This window comes from Populus alba, chromosome 1 (genome assembly GCF_005239225.2).
Source record: "Populus alba chromosome 1, ASM523922v2, whole genome shotgun sequence".
In the NCBI taxonomy this organism is placed as follows: Eukaryota; Viridiplantae; Streptophyta; class Magnoliopsida; order Malpighiales; family Salicaceae; genus Populus; species Populus alba.
The window spans coordinates 25,010,114-25,036,116 of record NC_133284.1 but is presented as its reverse complement, the minus strand read 5'-3'; the positions used below and the strand labels follow the sequence as shown (position 1 = coordinate 25,036,116).

Below are 26,003 nucleotides of genomic sequence, written 5' to 3'. Positions count from 1 at the left end.
AACGCCACGCCAAAACCAGACGGTGCCCGATGCCGACGTCGAAAGGACTAGTTTTCAACATTAAATTGCATTTTCACGAAAGGAAATGCAACCGTTAAATTCCATTCTTGCTGTTCCTTTTCCATACCACAAGCTAGCAGACCCCTTTGATTCATCTACTTCGGCGGTAGAGGCTCTACCGCCACCCACCGGCCCGTCATGGAGTTACCGGACCCAGACAACAAATTCCCCAGTATCATAAAGAAAGTAAGAAGGGGAAAAGGCCCCATTGAAAGAGAAAGCACCGCTTTTCGGATCATGACTTTTTTGCATATTTTTGGTGGTTCCATCTCTGACCATCCAAGTATAACCTTGACTCCTGCTGGCAAGGGACAAGGATTGTAGTGTTGCGGTTAATTTGGACACTTTCTGTAAGATTTATTGCAACTTTACACTACAACAAAAAAGAAAAAAGAAAATATGTATAGAACTCGGGGAATTGTGACTTTTAGTAAAAGATTGGGCCGAGTTTAATTTAATTGCAATTCAATTACGAGAATGAACATTAGTGGATTACAACGTATCCATTGCTTGGAATTCAAATTTAATTTACTTCCATACTTCACAAGCAGATATAATTTGTATAGAAAGGGGCTTTTAAAAAAAGGAAAAACCCGGTGCGTGTTGGTTGACCCGGCAACACCCGGTTACATCTCGTTGACTTTTTTTTTTTTTTTTTTTTATTAAAATGATGTTGTTTTGATTTTTTTTTAAAAAATTAACCCGGGCGACTCGATGACCCGGTTAAAACCCGGTGACCCGATCAAAACCCGAAATAAAAAAATCAATTTAAAAAAAAACTGAATCAACTGGATTGACCTACTAAACATTTAATCCGAGTCATAAAATAAGAATAATTCTATAAAAAGCAAATTCAATGTTGAATAACACAAGACTAAGATAACCTTTTATACAAAAAAATAAAAAAGACCTAATTTCATAGTTTTGAAACTCAGCCCGGTGGGTCGACCTTGGACTAGGCCAACTCGAGGCTGGAACTGGGTCGGGTTGAAGAAAAAAAAAGGAACGAAAAACCCAGTGTGACCCGGCTGGTTGACCCGGCAACACTCGATTGCAGCTCGTTGACTTTTTTTTTTTTACTAAAACGATGTCATTTTGATTTTTTTAAAAAATTAACCCGGGCGACTCGGTGACCCGGTTAAAACCTGGTGACTCGATCAAAACCCGAAACCAGGGCCTTGGACTGGGCCAACCACAAGGCCAGATCTGAAAACTATGCCTAATTTAATTGGGATTAAAACATCAAAATATGTAACTCTGATCATGAGATCAAGATATCTCTATAAAAAAAAATCAAAACAAATTATGAAACTTAATTCCCAACCGATTCAATATTGAATAACATTTTTTTTTCAAAAAAATTAATAAAAAAACAAAAAAAAACATAAGTAAACTCACGTTAATCTTTTAAGAATTATTGTAGAGTTATGAGACTGGCTTAATCTAATAAAAAGCAAATAAAACAAATCATGAAGTCTAATTTCTAACTAACTAAATATTAAACAATAACATTAAAAAAAATTAAATAAAAAAACATAGAAAATATTAAAGGATAAATTAGAAATTTTTTTTCTATAAATACAAGAAATTCTCTTTTAGTCTTTATCATAAGGTTTTTTTTTTTTAAAAATTTGATTACTATAAAATTTTAACTTTTTATAAAATAAAAATTTTAAAATTTTCTGGTAAAATTTTAGTTTGATGTAAGAGCTAATTTAACTTAAATCCAACCCCAAATATATATATATATATATATATATATATATATATATATATATATATCAAACTAATTAAGCATTAAATAATCGTAAATTATAGCATTTAAGCTTAGATTATGGATAGCCAAAAATACCTAAAACTTGATTGGATTGGGTTTGGTATAAAAACCCATACCTAATCGGTTCCAAGTTGGGCTTGATGGTTATTTTGGGTTCGGGTATTATCCACCCCCCCTAAAAAGAAGCAAGCAAGCAAAAACACAGGGATAACAAACTTGAGACTAAAACATTCTATACATGCAAAAATCTTTGTCTCGTTTGTCTCTCCTTTGCATTATTCCTTTCTTCTCCTTTGTTTGCTGCGTTGCTTACTACACCTCCATCATCATCATTCATTAACGTTTTGATGCTTCTTCAGTAGATAATACACATGGGAGCTCAAGAGAGCGTCCATGCTGGAAAAGGTCAGTATCATTTTTTGTTTTATATATTTCTTGCCAATGTTTTTTCTATTTCTTTTTAGGAATTTTCTGTTGTTAACCTGTCTTAATTTCTTCTTGAAACGTTGACATGTTACAGCCAAGATTGATGCGAATGTTGATTTCACTCACAAGCTATGTGCTGCTTTGAGGCTTCCTTCTCTCAGGTTCTTGATTTTGTCTATTTATTTATTAATTTAATTAAATAAATAATTACTAGCATCCACATCTCCCTCTCGCTCAGCCACAGTCACCGGTTCTATTTATATAAAACTGCAGGAGCACTGGAAGTCCTCTTTCTCTGATAATTGGGAGGTGGGTCTTTTCCTTTTTCTTTATAATCTTTGCCATTTCATTTATTGGGTACCGAGCTTTTATTTTTATGGCGTATCCTCTTACTTTTTTCTTCTTCTTGTGGGAATTTTCTTTGTCTGAGAAAATGGTAGGAAAATAAAAGGAAAGATTCTTAAGTCTTACAATCTTTTTATGTGATTGAATTCAAGAAGTGCGAGGCTTTGTTCTTTAGCCATGTTTGCAAACCAGAGAAAAGCAAAACAAGATTAAAATTCGTGCCTGTTTGCAAAAAAGTAATAGTAAATTAGGGTACTTGTTTGACAATCAATTCAATTGGCTTTTTGCAGTCTTTGCATCAAACACCCCAATTTATTTGGTGGAAGTGAGAAGCTTGATGTATCATGGGATAAGGGGCTCTATGATTCAAATGTCATAATAGCTTTTAGAAGGCCAAGACCTGAGTGGCTTTCTCAAAAATGTTTTGTTATTCAGGTCAGTTGCTATAAGCTATGATCAATCTTTGGTTATTACTGTGTTTTGCATATGGAAAATTTAGAAATTGGGTTTTAAAGAACCTTTTACTTCCATTTTTTTTTTTGGTACAGAAAATCTAAAAAAAAAAAGGTTTTTCAGAGAAAACACCCCACTGGGATTTTAAACGAAAAGGATTGATATTTTCCTTTCTCCAATTCACATGTATTTTTATTGATTTGTGAATTATTTGGCCCAGCATTCCTTTTCACCTGAAATTGGGGTCCACGGTATACCAATTGACAATTTCTCTCGTTCTGGGAGCGGAGGTGTAAATTTGTCTCGAATATCTGCTGGTTTGGATAGAAATGAGCCTGCAACTTCTGATTGGAGCAGCACCACCAGTATCAAATTTGAGGTTCTGGCCATGCTTAATAAGCACCTATACTTGTATTGTTATTTTCAGCTGCATAGTTTTTTTCCTGTCATCTATGGTTGATTTATTAAGAAACTTAAATGTTTTAAGTTGTGCAGCATGTACAAATAGTGAATGATAGTTGGCGCTCTATAACCAGGGACATTGATGGGTTCCCATTGACACGCAGGTTGCCTGCACTTCTATTATTTCAATTTTCAAGTGTTTTCTAACGTTTAGCTTCCTAATTGGTCAGTAAAATGCTTGTAATACAGTGGCAGTCCCCATGACAACATGGTAGTTTTGAAGCAAGAGTCTCAATATGCAAAAGCAAATGATCACAGTTTTTATCGGGTAAACCATCTTTTCTTGCTGGTATATAAATTGTGTATACATATTCATATTCGTTGAGGTTGAGGTTGAGGTTGAGGTTGAGCTGCAGTTCTCTCATACAATAGTTCCAATCTCAGTCTTGATACATAAACCTTACATGCCAGTCGTGCTGCTTTTCACTAACTATGAGTTTTCTTATATCCAGTTTAGAATGCAAATTGAACAAGGGATTCCTATTCTATCAAAGTGGCTAATCTTTAACAAGTTCAAGTTTATTGCAACAAAAGGAGTCAAACTTGGACCATCATTTTTATTGGCAAGGTGAGCAAGTTTTCTATGTTGTCTTGAGTAGGTGTTCTGTGGTTGTTAGATCAAGTGGCGACATAGTGGTCCAAAAAAGTGGGAAGACCCTGAAAACAATGGGAACTGGGAAGCAAGATGTAAATATCAAGAGTTTTTCAAGGGTCACACTAGCATAAAAGTCATGGTTCTAGGAACTAGTGATTTGCTGGAGATAACAAAAGGAAATGATATCATGGTTGATAGAGTGTATACAGAATCTTAATCTGAAATTTAGTAAAATAATGCTTGAAACGAGATGGAGCACTGGCTATGCTTGTTATTCAGCTCGTTTCACTGGAAGCATGCTGCAATTCTTGCTATCCTCTTGAGCATCTTGGTTGTTGGAAGAAAATATACAGTCATGCTTCTCATTCTTTCTCCTTTGCATGACTCTTACTCTTTTCTTCTGACAGCCTGGCAGGTGGTTCCATTGTAGGGGACATGGCTCCTTACCAAGCATTTGCAATTGGAGGGCTTGGTAGTGTACGAGGATATGGTGAGGGTGCTGTTGGATCTGGGAGATCATGTCTGGTTGCAAATAGTGAATTGACATTTCCTTTGGTATGTAATGCTGTCATCATATCTTTGAGGACAACAGATCATTATATGATGCACATCGTTCCGGTTCATACTGCTGCAATTTAAAGTTCATTAATCTTCACAGAAATCTTAAGGAAGAGACCCATTTGGCTCTAAATACTTATGTTGCAGCAGCACCTGGTTCATACTGCTGCAATTTACAGTTCATTAATTCTTCACAGAAATCTTAAGGAAGAGACCCATTTGGCTCTAAATACTTATGTTGCAGCAGCACCTGGACTGATCAGAATACGTTCAACAATTTAATAATAAAAAAAGACATCATTTTATATCCAGGTTTCATTTTTATGCAAGGAGCTGTTGTGTGTTTCGTTGTGTTGGATGTTGAATGTAGAAGAGGAGAAGCAATGAAATTGATTACTCTATCTGATTCCCCTAATATTTCTTCATAATTCATAAATACAGTAGTTTGTCTTGCCATGTGATTGTAGTTTGTTTAGGAAAACATTGAAAAGTTGACAATTTAGGAGAAAATATGCGGTGCCACCTAATACCATATGTAGTTGGGTAGCTAAAACACAAAAAACCTAGCTGAGGTTGAACTAAGGAATAGTGAGAAATGGTCATTTCCCATGGCTGCATCACCTGTCCACTTGGTTTTGTCTCTAAAACCCTCCTTCCCACCTCTCTCTTTCAAGGTTTGTTTTGAAATGCACGATAAATTTTTTTGTAGTGCTGGCAGCATGTTGATGAGGTTATATAATCTGTACTTTGCTGAGCAAGGTCATGTTAATTAGATTTGACTGTGTAGACCACAATTTCCTAGTTTTGAATCTTGGGCTACGAAAATAGGTGGTCGTTTCTTGCAAGTGACAAGAAATGCTCTTTGCTGGTGGAGAAGAAACAAGATTCTAGAGTCTGTGATCTTTTTTCCTCTTTATCATAAGAGTTTCTTAGAGGATTGCATTCGCAGCAGAAGTAGAATTGAAATATTTTACTAACCCTCAAAGAAAAATAAGAAATCTCTATGTTTTGAATCTTGGAAATTGGTGTTATGGTCATCTTCAATTGAGTTATTGCCCGAGTCATCTCTAGATAAATTAGATTCTCTAACACACCTTCTATTTGGTATAGATGCATTTTAGATGCTGTTGGTACTCATTGCTATTTTGCAACACTATCTTTACCATGGTCGTTTATTCTGTTACATGAAAGCTTACAGTATGGTCAACTGGGTTTTCTGAGATTCATATGCAAAATCAAGGTATTTGGAACTGTGGTAAAGTGAGTACGTAAGAAGTAATAAGTCCTTTAGGTTTGTATCACTGTCAAAGATGAAGTTAATCTTCGGCTCACGGACTTGAAGGGTCCAATAAGGGTCCCCAATTATATGACCACTCAACTTGCACAGAACTTGTTGGAGATCTGGTAATGCTATGGTAATATGTATATTCTTTTAAGGGTTGCCTCTAGGTGATGCAATCCTAAGACACCTCTAGACTTAAAATAATCAACCAGCTTTTACTTTTCTTTCTACCATGAGATTGGTGGTCAGAAAGGATCATTGCATGCCATATCTCATTTCCTTATTTCCATATCATCTGTTCATGTCCTCTCCTGATTTATTAGATATTTCGAGCCTAGCACCTCTAGCTTTTATATTGGTGGAACTTAGACATGTAGTCAGAAGGTGTGGGTTCATCGCACTAGTAATTCTTAAAATTTACTGCAAAATTCTATTGGAGCTGCACTTCCATTATGCCATTTTGCCTTCTGAATATTTTTTCTACCATAACTGAGTTTGATGAACTGATGCATGTCAACTTACTTTCAATGCATTTCTTACTGTACTCAGAATAAGATGTTGGACGGTGCTTTTTTCTTGGACTTTGGAACCGATTTGAGATCTGCTTGTCTTGTACCTGGTAAATTGACTTCTTTCACTTGCTTAGGAATTGTGCTCTACTCACAGTTTTTCTTATCATTTTCAGTTGAACTTTTCTATTGCAAGGTCCGATAGTATTTATGTTGCCGAGGACTAGTGACATCCTGCTTCTCCATATAAAAATGGCAAAGAAAAGCAAAAGTAGTTACAATGTTTTAGAGATTCAAAAGAACCTGCATTTTGTTCTTAGTTGCATAAGGGGCTCAGTTCAAGGAGCAACAAGAAAACAACTTTTTATAGAGTTCCCAGGACATAAACATATGCATGTAGGAATTTAAACAGGAGTCTGGTTTGTAAATTGGATGAGAATGAAGGCAAGGATTTAGTCCTTCTTTCACTAGCAAGTATGAAGCCTTGGTTTTTATTAATTATTAGTTGTATACAGTATACTGCTTTCCCTTTCTTTTGCTAACCTGATTAAGTTATCTTGTCTATGTTGATCCTACATCAACGGATCTGTTTGAGCACCCCTCATTTGATATTGTCTGCAATTGCTCAGTGTTTTCACTCGACCATGTTCCACAACCCTCTGTGTGGCAACTAGCCAACTACCACTGCTTCATGTTATTTTCTTAACCATTGTGAATTTTGCACTTTTCGCCTTTGGAACTCTGAAGTCTTTTTTTTTCCCCTCCTATTTCTTCTTTGTTAGTACCCCATTTTTTTTTTTTTTTTTGCTGATGTTGTTGTTATTGGCCTCATGATACAGTTCAATTTTGGAGTTTCAGGAAATCCAGCAATGAGGCAGGGCAAACCGGGATCCGGAGTTGGGCTTGGATATGGCCTTCGTTTCAAGTCTCCGATTGGTCATTTTATGGTTAACCATGCCATCAATGATTTCCAACAAAGAACTGTTTACTTTGGCATCAGCAATCTCATCTGATAAATTCCATAAGCCCAATGGTCGACTTTTCATGGCTTTCCGGAAGGTTTAGATGATGATTATTGAGAAAAGTTAGCTGTGGAACTTGGAATGAGAAGGAACATTGACATTTCCCGGCTGCAAATAGGAAGCTGCTTCCTCTTCTCAGTTGCGAATACCAGGAAGTTTTGTCCACCTACACTTCCAAGCAATCTTGTAGTCTTGCAAGCTGCGAAATTAAAGTTTCTTTTCCTGCTGAAATTAAAGTTTGGTCAGAACAGACCAAAAGAAAGAATGAAGAGTAGAAATTGAAAGTATCTCTATAGAATTCTTTTTAACCACGGAGTTGATTTCCTTCTCACATAGAAAAGGCCATTAACATGAGTCATGGGACTGCAAATCATGCATACACAAAACAATTCCACAGCAAGCAAGTAATATTCCACCAGCATGCCATTATGGACCTCTCAGCCACTCTCCCTTTCAAAGCCAGTCATGAGACTGCAAATCATGCATACACAAAACAATTCCACAGCAAGCAAGTGATATTCCACCTGCATGCCATTGTCGATCTCTCAGTCACTCTCCCCCAAATTTTCTGGGCATCCACGCCATAGAATTTTCCATGTTTGTTTCGTGAACAAGCGCACAGCAAATGTCATTTTGTGTTGAAAAGGACAGCCACAAGTGCGAACAACTCTAGCCGGGTGGCCCGCGATAGGACCCAGGAGAGGGAAAGGGTCCGTTTCCATGAAATAACGAAGGTGCATTATTATAGTTGAAATTGTTTCTTACAGTTTTTTAACATCTCAAGGCCATAGAGAGAGAGAGAGAGAGAGAGACAACGCCAATATTTTATTTGCTAAGTCAAAAAAAGGTCCCTCTCTCAGTCATCAGAACAATCAATTCAAACTCCGTGGCTTTAGGGCCAAAATCAAGGCCACCAAAGCAGTGTGAATGTTCAGACGTTTGAACGGAGTCAGAGCACGGCAGCCTTTCTTTACTTCCATATCCATCAACCACCATTTACTTTTTTTTTTTTTTTTTATAACAAAAGTTATTCTCGAACTGGTTTGTAGGAAGAAGGAGATGCTACCATACCCATAAGCCTATGTGTCCTGATAGTGGTAGTGTTGTATTTTTTTTTTTTTTTTTTATAATTCGGGATGTCCGGACCAGCTTGCGTGCACCACAACTAATTCTCGGGCTCACTGAACATCCTGCAAGCCCAGTAAACATGTAAAGCACCGCAAGGATGACAGGTTTATACAAGTGGCATTTGAACCCTGATATAGAGAAAGGGAACAAATTCTTTTAACAACTAGACCACAACCCCATATGTGGTAGTGTTGTATTAGTTTATGTGGTTGTTTTCAGAAACAGGAGGTTTAAAAAAATATATATATAAATTCTAGTTTTTTTTTTTATTAAGATTTTGAAAGAATTTTCGGTAGAATCTATGTAATAAATCAGGATTTGACCGTAATTTTTAATGGACATAAAAGCTATTGATTAATTAAATATTTTTAAAATATATAAAATACAGCCCGCAACACACCACACCTTGTAAACAAATGCCTAAGATATTGAAGATCCTAAGGCTGCTCTTTTTTTGAAAGAAAAGAAGAAGGGACTTAATTACCGAAATAACTCCTTGAAGCTTAAATTATTATATTGTTCTAGCTGCCACTGTCCTTTGAAGGGCTGTTAAAAGTTTGATAAAATAATGTGTTTTTTTTATTTAAAATAATATATTTTTTATTTTTTAAAAAATTATTTATAATATTAACACTTAAAAAATATAAAACAATCATTTTAAATAAAAGTATTCAAATTTTATTGAGATTCTAGTGCAAACACAGCCCGGTTTGTTTTTACATTTAATAACCTTTTATAATTATTTTAATTTTTTTTACTTTAAATTATATTTTTTTTATGTTTTTAAATTATTTTAATATATTAATATTAAAAATAATTTTTAAAAAATAAAAAAAATAATTTTAATACATTTTTAAATTAAAAAAATTCACCGACTACGTTTACGTTTCCACTGCAGTGAAAACCAACGTGATGCCAGCCCAAATCCTCTGGGGTTATTTTCAAGCTAGATAGAGAGTTTTCATGTAGAAAAGAACATGAGAGGATCTGGGTTACGCCAGTGGAGTGTCAGAGTTAGTACTTTTAAGTTTTAATACTAATAAATTAAGAAAAAAAAAAGGTTATTTTAAAAATTCAATAGAAGACAAAATAATCAAAGCAGCTTTTATGGCTAGAGGAGGACAGCGTGGTATCCAAATGAAACAATATCGAGAAATCTTGTGCCCCGGCGGCGATCACAGGCTTCGGTGGTTAGCCAGCACCCATCTATCTACTACCAACCATATATCGATTTGTCGGCAACAGCTCATTAAAAGCTTCAATAAATAATAAAACCCCCCCTTTTTTTTTTAATGTTTAGTTAGCATAAGGATATACAGAAAAATAAACGTGTATTTAGAGGCTGATATATATATATATATCAAACACATACACATATTTAGTTAAAAAAATAAATAAATTTGTTTCTAAAACAATTTTAAATATAACATGTGATTATTATTTTAAGACAGAAAAAATAAAGATAAGAAAGGTAAAAACTATAAACATAAAATAGTTCAGAAAAAGTTTTTCTCTTCTTTTTTATCCCAGCATATCGACAAACCCTTTTTTCATATATTTTTATGTGTTTTCAATTGTTTTAATGTATTAATCTTATAAATAATTTTTAAAAAATAAAAAATTATTTTTTTAACACAAAAAACACTTTAAAACACAACCCCAACAACTAATCTTTTAAATAATACCATTGCAACCAGATCCTTCATCACATACGGACACCACATTAATGGAAGAGAAAAACAGAATACTATTAGGACGAGATTGGATCCGCAATTTATTATATAAACTAAGAATTTGCCCAGAAATGAATAAATAAAACATCAAAATTTGAATAAGAGGGAAGGAAGGGGGTTTGATTTTGGCTAGATTCTTTAATCTGAGCCCATCACTGTCCCCCCCTTACATTGCTTTGCCTTGCGGTATTCCTTACAGCCTTTTCTTCCCTCCCTCCTTTTGTCCTAAAGTACATTCAATTATGTACAGAACACACACACAACAAGATGACAAAAACTCCTCCAATTCTCGAGTTTTGTAGATACATTTAGCAGAAGTAGTTTCGTTTGCTTTCCTCCCACTAGAAGTACCTCTTTTTATCCCTTTCTATGTTTCCAATGGCCCTCTCCGAGCTGCCATTTTTTTGGGTTAAATTTTAAGGATTTGAGAGCACTTTACGCCTCTTCAAAACCATTCTCCACAGCATAAGTTGCTCCAACAATACCTTACACTTCTTCATATCTTCGAAACTCTTTTATTCACCTGTAAAATGGCATGAATGAGTCAGCTTCAGTGGCGACTCATGAATACACACACACACATATGAAAACAATCAGACACCAAATAATAACAAACGAAGCAGAACGAGTTTGGCAACTTAAAAAGGTTCAAAAGTTACAAAACAAAGCAAGCAAACTTCTAGCTAAGCTGCATATATGACTCAAAAGCACTACAGGCATAAGTTCAAGGCACAGTCGAATACAATTTGGTCGATACGATCATTAGCACTGAAAAACATTAGTTAATAACAGAGCTTGTATAATTTGGCTAAAATGATTGATATTTGCCACAACTAAAGACTTCAAGACAAAGAAACCTAAACTTAGCTAAAAAATATTCCCTCAAAGCAGGGATATGCTATTTTGTCACAAATCACATGACTTGCTGCTTAATTCATCACACCAAGGAATATCCCACTATCTTGCCCTCAATTACATCAGCAATAATCAATGAAGTACTAAGCCAAAGAAAACAATGGTAAAGAATTAAGGTTTAGGCCCACCCAGCTTAGAACTCATGTCAAAACCATAAAAAATTATCTCAAACAACGTCAATTTGGTGTTTTTTCAGACGAAAAGCACTTCAAATAAACACTTTCAATGCCGAAAACTTCCAAACTTCCATCTTGAACAAATTTTATCCCAGGATCATACAAAATAACAATTCTTGATAGGGGTGAAATTAAGTAAATGAGGGTTGAATTGTGCATGATAATGACATGATGACCAAGTTGGGAGGCAAAGATTTATTCCAGAGAAAAATCTAACCCTCTAGAATTCTAAACCAATCTTCGTAAATGTATCAAAGAAAAGGGTTCCACTTGGCTGACTTCTAGCCAAACACCAACGACTAATAAGCAACTTTTCTAGGTTTGATCAAGCCAAACCACCCCACTACCTATCCTAACATCAAATTCAAACTCACCGCGTCAACTCAGCTGACTAACTCAAACAAAAAATAAAGAAGCTGAAACCAGAAACTTACCACATCATTAGTCCCGGAAAATGACTTTATCAGCAATTTTCATCAAAGGGTTTAAACAAATGGGCTCAAATTTCCTGGCAAACAAATACGAACTCGAATAATTTGATTGCCTAAGCTCTTGAATCAGAACCGGAGAAATCTCAGCAGCCTTATAAGTATAAGGATGTCCATTCCTAGTTCCAGTCCAATTAACCTTTGTCAACGTATACTTAGTACAACCATCTGGATCCTGCATTGACAGCAACGTTGGAAAATAATGTTCTTCTGGGAAACATTCATCTTCTCGATAACAGGGCAGCTTGAACTTATTCCACAGCATCCGATCTTCAATCACCATGAGCGCGTGTCTGCGCGTGAGAACAAAAAACTGAGACCCAGCACGGAATTTCTCAAAGGGCACCTCTGGCATCATCGCATACTTCCCTCTAGACACGTATCTTTTCCATAACCGCCGATCCTTCGATATAATCTCGATGAAACTCTTGTACTGGATTTTCATATTGTACTGAGTCGATTCGGGGTCTGACTCGGGGGAAGACAAATCGAAAGACTTGGAACTGATTAACGAATTGTAGACGTACTTGAAGGAATGGAGAGGGATGCAGTACTGGGAGAGGACGGCGAAGAAGGTATTGGCGGGGTCGTCAAGGATGGCGTTGGCGAGGAGGCGTCGGGTGGCTGAGATCAGGGTGGGGGAGGCGCGATAAGTGCGCTTAGCATCAGGAATGAATTGGGAGAAGAAAATCCCTGTGGGTTTTGTAACATTGGAGTGGGGATCGGCGTGGACGTAAATGTTGAAGAGGTTTTTGTCAGCGGATTTGAAGAATTGTTCCCATAAAGGGGCGAAGAAGAGATCTGTGTTGGTCAAGAAAAGGAAGGCGATTTTGAGTTTTTTAGATTTGGAGGTGAGATGGGAATGGGCTGAGGGGTAGTGGGCGGCGGAGGCGGATGCGGAGGCGGTGGCTTTGCGGAAAAGAACAAAGTCCTCAAGTTCATCAGAAGGGGAGATAGGGATGGAGGGGTTATGAGAAGGGAAGATTCTCGGGGCTAAAAGGAAAAGGATAGGAAGGGATAGAAAGAGAGAGAAAATAAGTACAAATTGGGTTGAGAACATTTTAGTACCAATTTTGATAGAATTTGTTGATGATGTTTCTGCCATGAGAGAGATGATGTTTCTTTGAGATTTGGGGTGTTCTTGCTGGTTTGGCATGGAGTTGAAGGAAGGAACGAAGAACGTGGGGTGGCCTTTGTTGGGGAGGGAGGCAGAGGCTATGTCATTATCAATGTCAAAGATGGGATTGGATGGGATTTTTGTCATTTGATTGGGGGTGTTAGTGTAATTGTAAATGGTGCTCTTTTGATTTTTGAATGTGCATCTATTATCTATGGAAAACTGCAAATGACTCCCATCTATTGGGAATGTTTCAATTTGGCCCCTCTCCATTTTTTTTGGTTTATACTTATAAGCCCGGTTCAATAAATCAACTCGAAAAAAACCTGGAACTTGACTGATTAGCTTTTAAATTAAACTAGTTTTAATATTAATTAATTAACTTAGTCCGGTTAATTAGCGACCATATTGATACAATTAAATTTAATGTAAATTTTATTTTTAAAAAATATTAAAATAATATTATTTTATATAAAAATAATAAATTATACGTTAATTTATTACCTGTAAATTAACACGACAACCCAAGAGATTATGTAATAAGATTACTACAAGTTGTTTGAATTCTCATAACCAAAATTTGTGGCTTGGACTAGATTGTCAAGTCACGCTAATTTTTAGGAGGAATTTGAAAATATATTAGTGATTATTTTTTAAAATAATTTTTATTTAGAAATGAATTAAAATAATATATTTTTTTATTTTTTAAAAATTATTTTTAATATTAAAACATTAAAATAATAAAAAAATATAAAAAATTAATTTTAAATAAATTAAATTAATTTTTTATAAAAACACTGTTAAAACCATTCCAAACAACACCTTAAAATTCGTTGCGCTTTTTATTATTGTTTTTAATAAAAGAGTGGTAACTTTAGCTAATAAAGTATTACAAACATTTGACTTGATCAAAAGCTTAGGGACATGCTATCGTCATCATTTGCTGATAGTGTTATTTTAATTGAGTTTTTTATTGTAAAATAAAAATATGATGTATGTGTATAACTTATTTTACTTATAGGAAGATCCTCATCATTATGAAAGTTAAATTATTTTTATGAAATTTGTCAATGATGTTGAAGGAATTACACAAATTTCGAAAACAAATTGATGTGACTCAAATTATAATCTCTCCAAATTATTAATTTATATAAAAAAATATATAACTATAAAATAATAAAATAGATATTTTATTCTCATTAAATATTTATAAGCTATATTTTTTTGAAATTTTTTTTACATATTAGATAATTGCTAATAATTCCATCAAAATCTCTAATCTTATTTAAAAATTAAAATATCATTGTAATTATTTTATTTAACAATAATTTTGTTTTAAATTTACAATAACTAAAGGAAGCATGTTTATTTGGAAAGAGTCTTTTTTATAATTACCTAGAAAATTTTCATCAGAGAAACACAATTTCTTTTCATTTTTAGGTCCCAAAATGGGATAGAAATGTATTATGATCAATGATTAAAAATATAAGTTTGTTTTATATGAATTTATTGTTTAAAATAATAAATACTTTCTAGGTCTCAAATCTTCCAAAAATAGGATAAATTTACCTTTCTTAGTGCGTTAATACATTTACTTTGAAAGTAATGAATGTCTCTCAGTGCTACAACACATTTTATCTTAGAAGGGATTAACGTGTTCTTTCTAGTGCGATTGCACTTTTCTTGAAGGATAAGATAAACAATGTATTAGCAATGAGGATGGATACAGTCTTTTTAGGGTGCATGCCTCTCAAATCTTCTAAATACCAGATGAATTTGCTCTCTCTAGAGCAATAACACATTTATTTTGAAAGTAATGAACATTTTCTTAGTGTTACGATATATTTTATCTTGGAAAGGGATTAACATGTTCTTCCTAGTGCGATCATACTTTTTTTTTAAGGATGGAATAAACACTGCATATATAACAAGCAAATGCCTGCAAATGATATCCCTTCTCGGTTCCTAGAAGGCAAAATCATCCTATACTCTTTCCAGATAAACATAGTTCCTTTAATATATATATATATATATATATATATATATATATATATATATATATATATATATTAAAGCCTCCATAAAAATTAAAACATCATTGTAATTATTATATTTAAAAATAAATTTGTTTTAAAATGAAATAAAATAAAATAAAATAAAGAAAATAAAACAAGAAACATAAAAAGGTAAAGAATCAAGAGCATTAAGATCATGCATATCTAAGCTTGGAAAGCTAGGCCTATTCGCTTGACCTTAAAAAAAAAAGTAGCTAAATACATGTTGTTTTCTCATTTGTTTAGGAAAATAACGTGTTGTCCCATGTAAAGATTTTCTGCAACATTGATGATTGGAAAATCAAAGCCCAGGTATTTTTAGGCTCAAATACCTGGGCTATATATATATATATATATATATATTAGCTTCTATAACCCCGTTGTCAACCCTTAAAACAATATAATTAATCTAAAAACTCAAATTTCTTCCCTTTATCAATTGAACATCAATAAATCCAATTAAATTATATGTGAAGAAGTCTGATTTTATTACATGGGCTTGACGACTAGGCCGAGGCATAAGATAAGATTATCAATCTCTTGATTCTAGCAATTTGGTCTATCTTTTCTTGGTGAAATGGATGATGGATTATGCTCAATACCTGCAAAAGATCCCCTTCTTGGAGTTTGGAAACTCTCTATCGATTAAGTCAATATCATTTAAGAGTAAAAATAGTCTTTTTTTTAGAAGAAAGCCCCTGGAAATAGATATATGTCATTCGTAGTAGAAAAAAATCAAACTTGTCTTATAAAGGTTACAACGGTTCCTTTTATAGTTGTTTAGGTCTCTTTCTTCATGGAAGGGGAAAAGATTCATATATCAATCAAATATGTCTGTCTTGTTAGGATAAAATACCTCTAACTCATCAAAGTGAAATATCTTTGGTTATGGGTTTGGAGGTTCACTATACTCATATAAGTTTGGGCTAAGTGCTTGGCTAAACTTGGAGATGGTAGGTTTGGTGGTTCACTAGACTCACATAAGCCTAGGCTCAACACTTGGCTAAGCATGAAGATAGGGTTTTGGTGGTTCACCAGACTCGCATATATTTGGGCTCAATACTTGGCTAAGCCTATATATGATGAGTTATTACCCTAAACTTTGTTCATTTTTTCAGAATAGACTTGGGAAAAATAAAAAATGTTAATCCATTTATAACCTCCTAAATCTTTGTGTAATATATGTAGATATTTTAAAAATATCATGCTAACAACAAATAATAGTTGTTTTACCTTCTTCAGAAGATTTTGTGTGTCCTATACAAGACTATTAGGATCTTCAAGACTATGTGGCTTATCTTTACCTGGAAAAGGTGTCTCTTGGGAAACAAAACACTGGCTTGCATTAAATACATTAATTACATGAACTTCTAAAGATATATGATGATATGAAAAGTCGTTCATCTGATGGTGGGTGTAAAAAGAATATTACCCTAAACTTTGTTTATTTTTTCAGAATGAAGGGCTTAGGAAAAATAAAAAATGTTAATCCATTAACAACCCCCTAAATCTCTATGTATTATATGCAGATATTTTGAAAATATCATGCTAATAACAAATAAGAGTCGTTTTACCTTCTCCAAAAGATTTTACATGTTCTATATAAAACTATTGGGATCTTCAAGACTATGTGGCTTATCTTTACCAGGAGAAGGTGTTTTTTGGGAAACAAAACAATGGCTTGCATTGAATACAATAGTTATGTGAACTTCTGGAGATATATGATGATATGAAAAGTCATTCATCCGATGATGGGAGTAAAAAGATTTTTTTTCTTTATAACCCTAGTTGTTCTTACTTGTGGCTTTTCTTTTACTTTTATTCTGTGTTTTTTGAAAATCTAATCCCATAACAAGACCCTAAATTATTTTTGCCACCTTTATTCTTGACCCAAAAGGGGAAAAACAATTTCAGACATTTTTTTCATAAAAACATTTTCCTTATCTTTCTTTCACTCATAACAGAAATAGACCCTAGGAACATAAGATTTGTTTCTAAAAGAGAAGCGCTCCATCCCCTAATAAGGAGTTCAAGTTTCAACCAGAACCTGAAAGAAATGATTAGGGACATGAGTCCCTTAGATTGAGACTTAGGGTGAGAGCAAGTTCCATATTGGCGACCTTATCTGGTGGGAAGGAGAAGAGAGGATCCTCTCATAGAAGTCCATCTTTTACCCCTTCTAGAGACTTTCAGAACAAAAAGAGGTTGCCTTAGACTTCTAAAGATGATATCCCAAGCAACGTATATGTTGCGGACATAGAATTCATGACTCGTTACCAACTTGGTGAATGTATGGCCCAAATGCCTCACTCTAATGAGTGCATCAAACAACTAACCTTAAGAACCTCCCGGGGTTATTTTGAAATTATCACCCCCATATGCATGTATGTGATGCGATGAGATACTCCTTCCCTTTCCAAGAATTTGTTAGGGATTTGTTTAGTTACTACCAACATACTCTAGGCCAACTATATCCTAATAGATAGACAATCATGTCCTCCTTCAAAAAATCCTGTAAAATGGTTGGGCTTGAGCCCTCAGTAAATTGTTTCAGAAGTTTTTACCAACTGGTCGCCGAAATTGATGATGGAAACGACATGCAGTAGTTCTTCACCTTTGCTAACAAGAGTAATGGTGCTATATAGAATATATTGACTAAAAAGCCAATGTCTAATCAAGAAATAGAGGGGGAGATGGCTTGTCATAAGATATATTGGGACGGTGAATCGCTAAGATGGATTGCAGTCAATTTAGGGTTATTCCCACCACTGAAGGGTCTTTCCGTGAAGTAAACAACAAGCATTGTCTAAGCTCAAATAAGGAGAAGAATTATGCCATGTTGGATTTGACCCACCCAGACTATGAAGTCGATAAAATGGTTAAGGGATATTACTAGGCCATTTTATAAGCTACACAGTCATTCTTCCATTTTCCTTTATTTTCACCTTATTTCAAAATATAACCTTTTTTTGCCCTTATATGGTTGATAGCTGAAGGAGAAGGAAATGCATCATGGAATCCTTCTATAAAAAGCTTGTTTGACAGGTCTTTTCTTATGTCATTAGTGAAGGCAAAGGTAAAGACGAGATGGGAGGCTTCTCCATCCTTGTTGGGAACTCATTGCTTTCGAGAGGGCCCTACCTTTATGGAGACAATAATAGGGGATATAACCCTTCTGAAGCTAGGGGTCGTGATCTTCTTTTATCTAAGAAAGAAGTAAACTTGACTCCTCTTATAGTGATTATGGGTGCAATGATTAGTACTTAAAAATGCATTTTTATCAAGGTTCTATATCATCACTTTGCACTTGAAGTATCAATAACTCCTTAACTAAAACATGTTTTATAATAACATATCTAATAATAAAGATACCTTTAATTTATGGTAAATGTTCATCTTAAATGCAGGTCTATCATATAAATGAAAGGATTGATTGATGAGTTTAAGTACTGAAATTAAAAGGACAAAGAGAGGGCTAAACTTAGAAAAGAGATGTTGGTTCAGTCTAAATTAGAACATTGTTCGGTAATTGGGTCATATTTGGAGCTGTAGATCTCAGATTTAGGTCTAATTTATATGGATGGAAAAATAATACATAGGCCTAAAACTTTGATGTGGAGTCCAATATTTAAAAATGTTGTTTTCAAGTCCAAATTATAGCAACAACAGAGAAGTCCGAATCTGTCCTGCAGCCCAAACATTGTTCAGTGTTCAACCCATATCTTGAGTTCTAAAAGTCCAAATGACCATAATTGTTTTTTCTAGAAAACTGAGACAATTTCCTAGAACTTTCATGAGTATAGGTGGTTCAAATTCAGACGTTATCAATGATGTTTTGTTTAGATAAGAAGGTAATGATTGTCACCAAGTCAAGATATGGCCACCCACTCAACAATTAGTCATCAAATCAATAGTTTCAAATTTTAGCCTATAAAAGGAGGCATTTGCCATGCATTTAGGCATCTTGATTGTTCAGATCAAGATCATGCTTTTTATTTCTTTCTTTATATTTTTGTAATGTTTAAGTTTTATTTCATGTTATATTTTCCTTAATCTTTTGTTTATGTTTTTCATTTCCTTTACTATACTTATGTTCTTATGTTGTTTATTTATGTTTATCTTCTTCATTATATTTAGCTAAGTTTATTATGTCAAGGTAAAAAAGTTTCACTAATGGTGTTATAATAGGTATAATATAAACTCAACATGGATTTCAATGTTTATATCCAAGAAAGTTTGTTATTAACAAGTCTTATCTTTTTATCTTACTAATTCTTAATACCTTGCTTGTTAAATGGTTAATTTAGATTTGTGTTGTATAAAACTTGATACAACAAATGTTTGACACTTTTATAGCCAACCGTATGGTATAACCTACACCTGTGATATGAAAGAAACTTGATTGGTTGTTAATATAAATTAGCATCATAAATCCCTAACAAGATTTAAAAGTATGGTATTACTAAAATAAGATAATTAATATGATTATGTTAAAAATTTATAATGAACTATTAAGGATAAATCATTCGATTGGAACCTTCTTTGTGTGTGGTTTCTAGTTGATTAATAAAAAGAGTTTATACTATACTTATTTCTAATACTATTAGTGGATCCTCTAATCTTGACAATTATTTTATCATTGTTTAATCCTCACATTAATCTTACATCTAAAAGTCCTTTTTAGTTATTATTGTTGTTGTTGTTGTTATTTATAATGTATATAGTTAACCTCCCTGCGGTTCAACCCTGGTCTTGTTGGGTTATTTATTACTTCGACACTCCTACACTTGGGAGAAGATATCAATCTTTTGGTTGTGTCATGCAACCATCCACTTTAAGAAGCAAAAAAATATTTGCCTTGATGGAAACCTATCCTTTAGTCCCACCAATAGAGGCTTCTACGATGGTGTTCCTTTTGTCTTAACTTCTTGCATTACCAGTTGAGAAAACAACAACTGAGACATCCATTGAAGTTGATGCTAAAAAGTTCAGGATGTTTTCTCTAACTTGGCTTTAGGTTGTAATCCATTCAATTTTCCAACCTTGATGAATGAGAAGAGGCAATTCATGAAGGCTATGATTGATAAGAAATTAGGCCTTGAAGAAGTTGGCCTTAAAGTGGTGAGAACACTAGAGAGGTTCCTCAAAATTCAATCATATATCTCCGCAATGTCTAATGAAAGCTTCCATTGCCTTTTGACTTTAACTAGCCAAATGGTTTTTAATGTAAGGAAAAATAAACCCCTATTTGTGTTTTGCTTTAGTTTGATGATTAACTCTTTTAACATTTACCTTTGGTAGACTTTTATAATGTGCGCCCACTCTTAAAGATGTTGGGAGGACTGAAAGGGGTTATATAAAGGCAGTCACGGTTACGAATAGGAAAATCAATCTGCTTTTAAATGACTGTAAGGGGAAAAAGTCTTCATGAAGGCTAAGTTATGGATCATTGAGGTGGCCTATACCACGCTAAAGGACCAAACACAAGGTCTTGCCTTTGAGTTGAGTTCCAAGGAAAAAGCACTTGAGGCCTCCTATAACCAGGTGGTTCCCTTGAAGTAAGAGCTCCTTGAAGTTAGGGCCTTCCAACTAAGTTTGTGGGGTAAGATTACTGCTATACGAATTGAGTTTACTACTGCCAGGAAAGAAAACTAGCATTCTCAGATGAAGTTGAAGGATCTAAAAAACTCTTTTGAGGAGTTTCAAGAATTTTTCAGGGGTTTAACAGCTTTGACTAGGACAACGAGATATAAGATTTTTTTGGCAATGGGAATGTAGATGGATTTTAGCGCAACCTTCCATCCAGTCATATTCCTAATATTGCAGATGTATTCCTAGTTAGGGCCGTTGTAGCCCAACGAGGATAATATCTAAGTGAGAAGCTGGATTTTTAGATCTCTCTCTCTCTCTCTCTATATTATATATATATATATATATATATATATATATATTCCTCTTTCATGTATATTATTTTTTAAATATAACTCTTTTATCTCTATATTTCTTTCCATGAGCTTAAAGTCCTCAAATAGAGATCATTTATGGTCCAAAGCCCATACTTAGGAGATCATTTCTAGGTCCAACACCTATACTTACTAGATTATTTTCGGGTCCAACACTCATACTTAGAAGATCATTTATGGGTCCAATTCCCATATTTAAAAGATCATTTTTTGGTCTAATGCCTATTCTTAAAGGATCATTTCCTGGTCCAATGCCCATACTTAGAAATTATTTTAAGGTCCAATGCCTATACTTAAAAAATCATTTTCAGATCCAATGCCCATACTTAGGAGATAATTTCTAGTAATGGGCAATGAATCATCTAACCTTAGGAGATTATAGGATGATTATGCCTTCTGGGAACCAAGAAAGGATATCGTTTGCAGGCATCTGCTTGTTGTAGATGTAGTGTTTATCCCATCCTTGAAAAAATGTATGATCGCTCTAGAGAGAACATGTCAATCTCTTTCAAGGTAAAATATATCGTAGCACTAAGAAGATGTTCATTACTTCCAAAATAAACGTGTTATTGCTTTAGAGAGAGCAAATTCATCCGGTATTTAGAAGATTTGAGAGGCTTGCAACCTAAAAAGATTGTATCTATCCTCATTGCTAATACATTGCTTATCTTATCCTTGAAGAAAAGTGCAATCGCACTAGAAAGAACACGTTAATCCCTTCTAAGGTAAAATGTATTGAAGCATTAGAGATACATTCATTACTTCCAAAGTAAATGTATTAACGCACCAAGAAGGATAAATTTATCATATTTTTGAAAGATTTGAGACTTGAAAAGTTAAAAATGTTTATTATTTAAATAATAAATTCATATAAAACAAACTTACATTTCTAGTCATTGACCATAATACATTCCTATCCCACTTTAGGACCTAAAAATGAGAGGAAATTGTGTTTCTCTAATGAAGATTTTCTGGGTAGTCATAAAAAAGACTCTTTCCAGATAAACATAATTCTTTTAGTTATTATAAAAATATGACTGACAAAATAAAAGGTAACCTCTCTACTTAGGGATCATCTACCCTACCAGGTCTTCAAACTTGGTAGGAGTCCTTGGTTAGCAATAATTCCTAAAGTTGCATGGATTGAACCAACACTTTGTTGGTAGCCATTGAAGGCTTTCTGAAATCTTGAAGTTCTAACTTCGATAGTAATTATAGATGATAATGGCAATGAAACCACCGGTTTGCAATAATTCTTGAAGTTACACAATTTGAACCAACATCCTGTCGGTATCTGTTGAAAATCTTCCAAAACTTTAAGGCTTTAAATCTAATGATAATTAGGAATGATAACAGTTTATATCCTATAGCAATTATCGATGGATTTTTTTTTTATTACCATACAAACAACGCCACTAATGAAGTCTAATTTTATCATATAGGCTTTAAGGTTAAGCCAATTTCTAGGATAAGATTATTAATCTCCTAGTTCTGATAATCTAGTGTATGCTGATGAATTATGCTTAAAACTTGCAAAAGATCCCCTCATTAGAGTTTGAGGACTCTTTAATGATTAAGTCAAAATCATATTAGAGAAAAAATAGTTTTTTTAAGAAAACCCTTATATATATATATATCATTTGTAGCATAGAAAAATTAAACCTGCCTTATTGAGGTTACATTGTTTTTTTTTTTTTTATATAGCTGTTGAGGTCCCCTCTTTCATGGAAAGGAAAAAGGTTCATATATTAGTCAAATATCTTTGATTGTAGGTTTGACAGTTCGTTAAACTCACATATACCTAGGCTCCATGCTTGGTCGAGCCCAAAGATGGTGGATATGATGGTTCACCAGACCCACAATCTAGGCTCAATGCCTGGAAAAGCTTGGAGATGGTGGTTGTGATAGTTTGCTAAACTCACTCATGTCTGGGCTCGACGTTTGACAAAGCCCAAAGATGGTGGGTTCGACGATTTGCTAAACCCACACATATCTAGCTTAGAGCTTGGTGAAGACTAGAGATGGTGGGTGTGGTGATTCACTAGACCCACTTATGTCTGGGTTCAACGCTTGGCTGAGCCTAGAGATGGGGGGTCTAATGGTTCACCGGACTCATACATGTCTAGGCTCATTGCTTGGCTAAATCCGTCAAACCTATACATATCTAGGCTTAGTGCTTGGCTTACCCATGGATGGTGGGTCTGGCGGTTCGCCACACCCATGCATGTTTGGGCTTAGTGCTTGGATAAGTCTAGGGATGGCAGGTCCGAGTCCAATGCTTAGCTGAGCCCTAAGACAGTGAATCTAGAAATTCGCTAAACCTATACATATGTGGGCTCATCACTTGGCTGAGCCTAGAGATGATGTGTTATCACCCTAAACGTTATTCATTTGTTCAGAAAGGAGGACTCGAGAAAAACAAAAAATGTTAATCCATCACTCAAAACGTATCCATGTACTTTTAATTTCTCTTTTTTAACTCACCAATGTCAAGTCTTTAAGTTAGCCTTATAAACGAATTAGGATAGCTAAATTAGCAGGTTGATAAATATGAATTTCATGGTAAAATGATATAGAACAATGGAAAAAAAAATTAACATAAATTGATGGATCGAAGGTAATAGAAGTACTACAAAGAAGATAAAGATCAATTTGAAAAGTATATAATAGATGGAAGACATATTTGTAGCTTTTCCATCTTCTAAGTAGTGATGTGTTTTTATATCGGTGTTAGGTGTGGTGCAGTTTGCATTTTGCTCTAACCACATATTTGAAAGTATTTAGGGCTCAATTGAGAGTGTGGTAGATGTTGTTTTTTAAAGTGTTTTTAACTTGAAAATGTATCAAATATATTTTTTATTTTTTTTCATTTTATTTTTTATATCAACACATTAAAACGATTCAAAAGTTACACAAAAAAAATTTTCAATCTAAAAATAATCAAAAGTTTTCAAAAGTATAGTTAGGTCGCAATGCCAAACAGGACCTTAATTAATCAACACACATCATAGTTTTGCATCGGCTCCACTAAAAAATCTTTTTCAAAAATTTTGGTTAAGAAAAAGCTACAATTTATATATTTTTTTTTAAATCTACTTTTTCAAACTATAACTATAAAAACTATCATAATACCAAACACACATTTAATTATGTAGTTGAGAACATATGTTGAATAGTAAAGTTAAATTACTTAATTATACCAATAATGGAGAACTAGAGATAGTTCATTTCATTTGATTCAGGATTTAGACTATATTCAATGCTCCATATAAAAATAGAAAATATTATTTAATACATTTTTAGTTTAATTTATGAGTTTTGGAAAATAAATATCCACAACTTATATGTTTTGAAAAGTCATTTTCGGCTAAATTTAGTTTCTTTATTCTTAATTTTAATTTTGGGAGATTAAAGCATAAAAATATGTTAATTTAGATAAATTTTTGATGTGCTGATAAAAAAAAAAAAAAAAAAAAGCCAGAAGGCTTGATTTAGCTGGCCAAGGGCCTAAGCCAGTTGGGTGTGCCCTCGAGTGTAGCTCTAGCCAACACTGGAATAATCCGGGCCCTTTTGTGTATTTATTTTATTTTATTTTGTATGTTTTATACAAATTTTCTCCTACTATGCAAATTTTTTCTATATTTTTCTATACACAATCCCATGAATTATACCAAATAGTTCGATATTTTCTTCTATACACAATTCCGTAAATCTTACATGGAAGATTTTTAAGCATAGCCATATGTCTTGCCGCCTCTCATTATGTTCTTGGAAAAGCACAACCACTTGCATTGCTGCCCTGAACTATTGTCTTGGAAAAGATGAGCTGTGAAAAATTTCTATAAGAATGAATTGCTAGAGACAAGTAAAGCAGGATCTCTCGACCACCCAAACAAGAAAGAAGGAGGAAAGAAGAACAATCTCTTTCATCCTTAAAATAATTTTTACTTATGTTTTTAAAATAACAAATACTCAAAACTCACTTAAATAATGGAGTATTCATCGTCCCACGAGAAACTTTTTAAAACTTTTTTTGTAGGATCAACATAGATCCAAGACTCATTAGCAATGAAAGTCTATTTTTATGTGAAATATTTTTACAACTTCACATATCACTATATTATCATTAAATTTCAATAATTTTCTCTTAAATGATGAAAGAATTGCAATAAAACAAATTATTAAACATGCATAAAGATAACTCCAAATGTATTGTTTTGTTAAATAACCTATCTTATAGATTTTCCCCTCCAACAAACATTGAATGATTTTCTTTCAATAAATAACCATTAAAAGAAGGTTCACATTCATCAACATTTTATTTTCCCAGGTCCATGACCTAACCTAATGGGTCCAAAATCATCCCATTCCTAAAAGAAATTTCTAACATATCTCCTCTAAGAAGCTCCATTTTAATATGAGATTATAATTGTAAAACCTAACTTAAAGGTTAAGTCATTAATCAACCCCAAAAATATATACATATTTTTTTAAAATAAAAGTTTTAAGTTTGAACTTTAGCTAAGTTAAGCTTAATTCAATTGGTTCAGTAACTCAAGTTTTGACCGAGTTAATTAAATTTTTTTTTATTATTTTATTTTAACTTGAACCAGCCTAGACCCTAAATTGGTGCTAGGCTGATCTGAATTTTACGACAATGCATAAAATAGTTGGGATCAATACAACATGAATGCTTTTACACAAATACATTTGACCTTAAGCTTTTAAAGTATTTTTTAATGATTTTGACATTAATACATTAAAACCATACAAAGAATTAAAATAAAAAACTCCAAGAAAACTATAGTCCAATTTATGGAATATTCTACAAAATAACTTGAAAATAACATTATTTCCTTTTTTTACTTTCTTCTTGCATAACTAATGCTTCCACACTCTTCAAACAGGGGAACCGGGAAAGAATCCTACATTGGCGCAAC

At 33.7% G+C, this 26,003-nt stretch overlaps 2 protein-coding genes across 3 annotated transcripts; one reads left to right on the top strand and one right to left on the bottom strand.

Moving 5' to 3' along the window:
- The first annotated feature begins 2,038 nt into the window (after positions 1 to 2,038).
- On the top strand, positions 2,039 to 7,776 carry LOC118046946 (outer envelope protein 39, chloroplastic). 2 transcript variants are annotated; one of them, XM_035056053.2, is made up of 11 exons: positions 2,039 to 2,242; positions 2,358 to 2,424; positions 2,537 to 2,572; positions 2,899 to 3,043; positions 3,282 to 3,440; positions 3,557 to 3,627; positions 3,713 to 3,791; positions 3,976 to 4,091; positions 4,526 to 4,673; positions 6,508 to 6,577; positions 7,326 to 7,776. In XM_035056053.2, the coding sequence occupies exons 1-11, from the start codon at positions 2,209 to 2,211 to the stop codon at positions 7,478 to 7,480; spliced, it is 1,080 nt and encodes a 359-aa protein (XP_034911944.1). In that variant the 5' UTR covers positions 2,039 to 2,208; the 3' UTR covers positions 7,481 to 7,776. The 2 variants fall into 2 exon arrangements, with proteins under 2 accessions (XP_034911944.1, XP_034911945.1); XM_035056054.2 differs by having other exon boundaries at positions 7,307 to 7,776.
- Positions 7,777 to 10,344: 2,568 nt separating this feature from the next.
- LOC118046945 (glycosyltransferase BC10-like) lies at positions 10,345 to 13,129 on the bottom strand. Its single transcript, XM_035056052.2, has 2 exons — positions 11,876 to 13,129; positions 10,345 to 10,873 (listed from the first exon to the last, which is right to left on the bottom strand). Exon 1 carries the CDS (start codon positions 13,083 to 13,085, stop codon positions 11,883 to 11,885), a length of 1,203 nt encoding a protein of 400 aa, XP_034911943.1. The 5' UTR covers positions 13,086 to 13,129; the 3' UTR covers positions 10,345 to 10,873; positions 11,876 to 11,882.
- Positions 13,130 to 26,003: the final 12,874 nt, after the last annotated feature.

Bases quoted from the DNA above. Each gene is read 5' to 3' on its own strand.
- LOC118046946 (XM_035056053.2), top strand. From the start codon at position 2,209: ATGGGAGCTCAAGAGAGCGTCCATGCTGGAAAAG. The intron at 2,573-2,898 runs GTGGGTCTTTTC...GGCTTTTTGCAG, and splicing joins CTTTCTCTGATAATTGGGAG to TCTTTGCATCAAACACCCCA. The intron at 3,441-3,556 runs GTTCTGGCCATG...TAAGTTGTGCAG, and splicing joins CCACCAGTATCAAATTTGAG to CATGTACAAATAGTGAATGA.
- LOC118046945 (XM_035056052.2), bottom strand. From the start codon at position 13,085: ATGCCAAACCAGCAAGAACACCCCAAATCTCAAAGAAACATCATCTCT.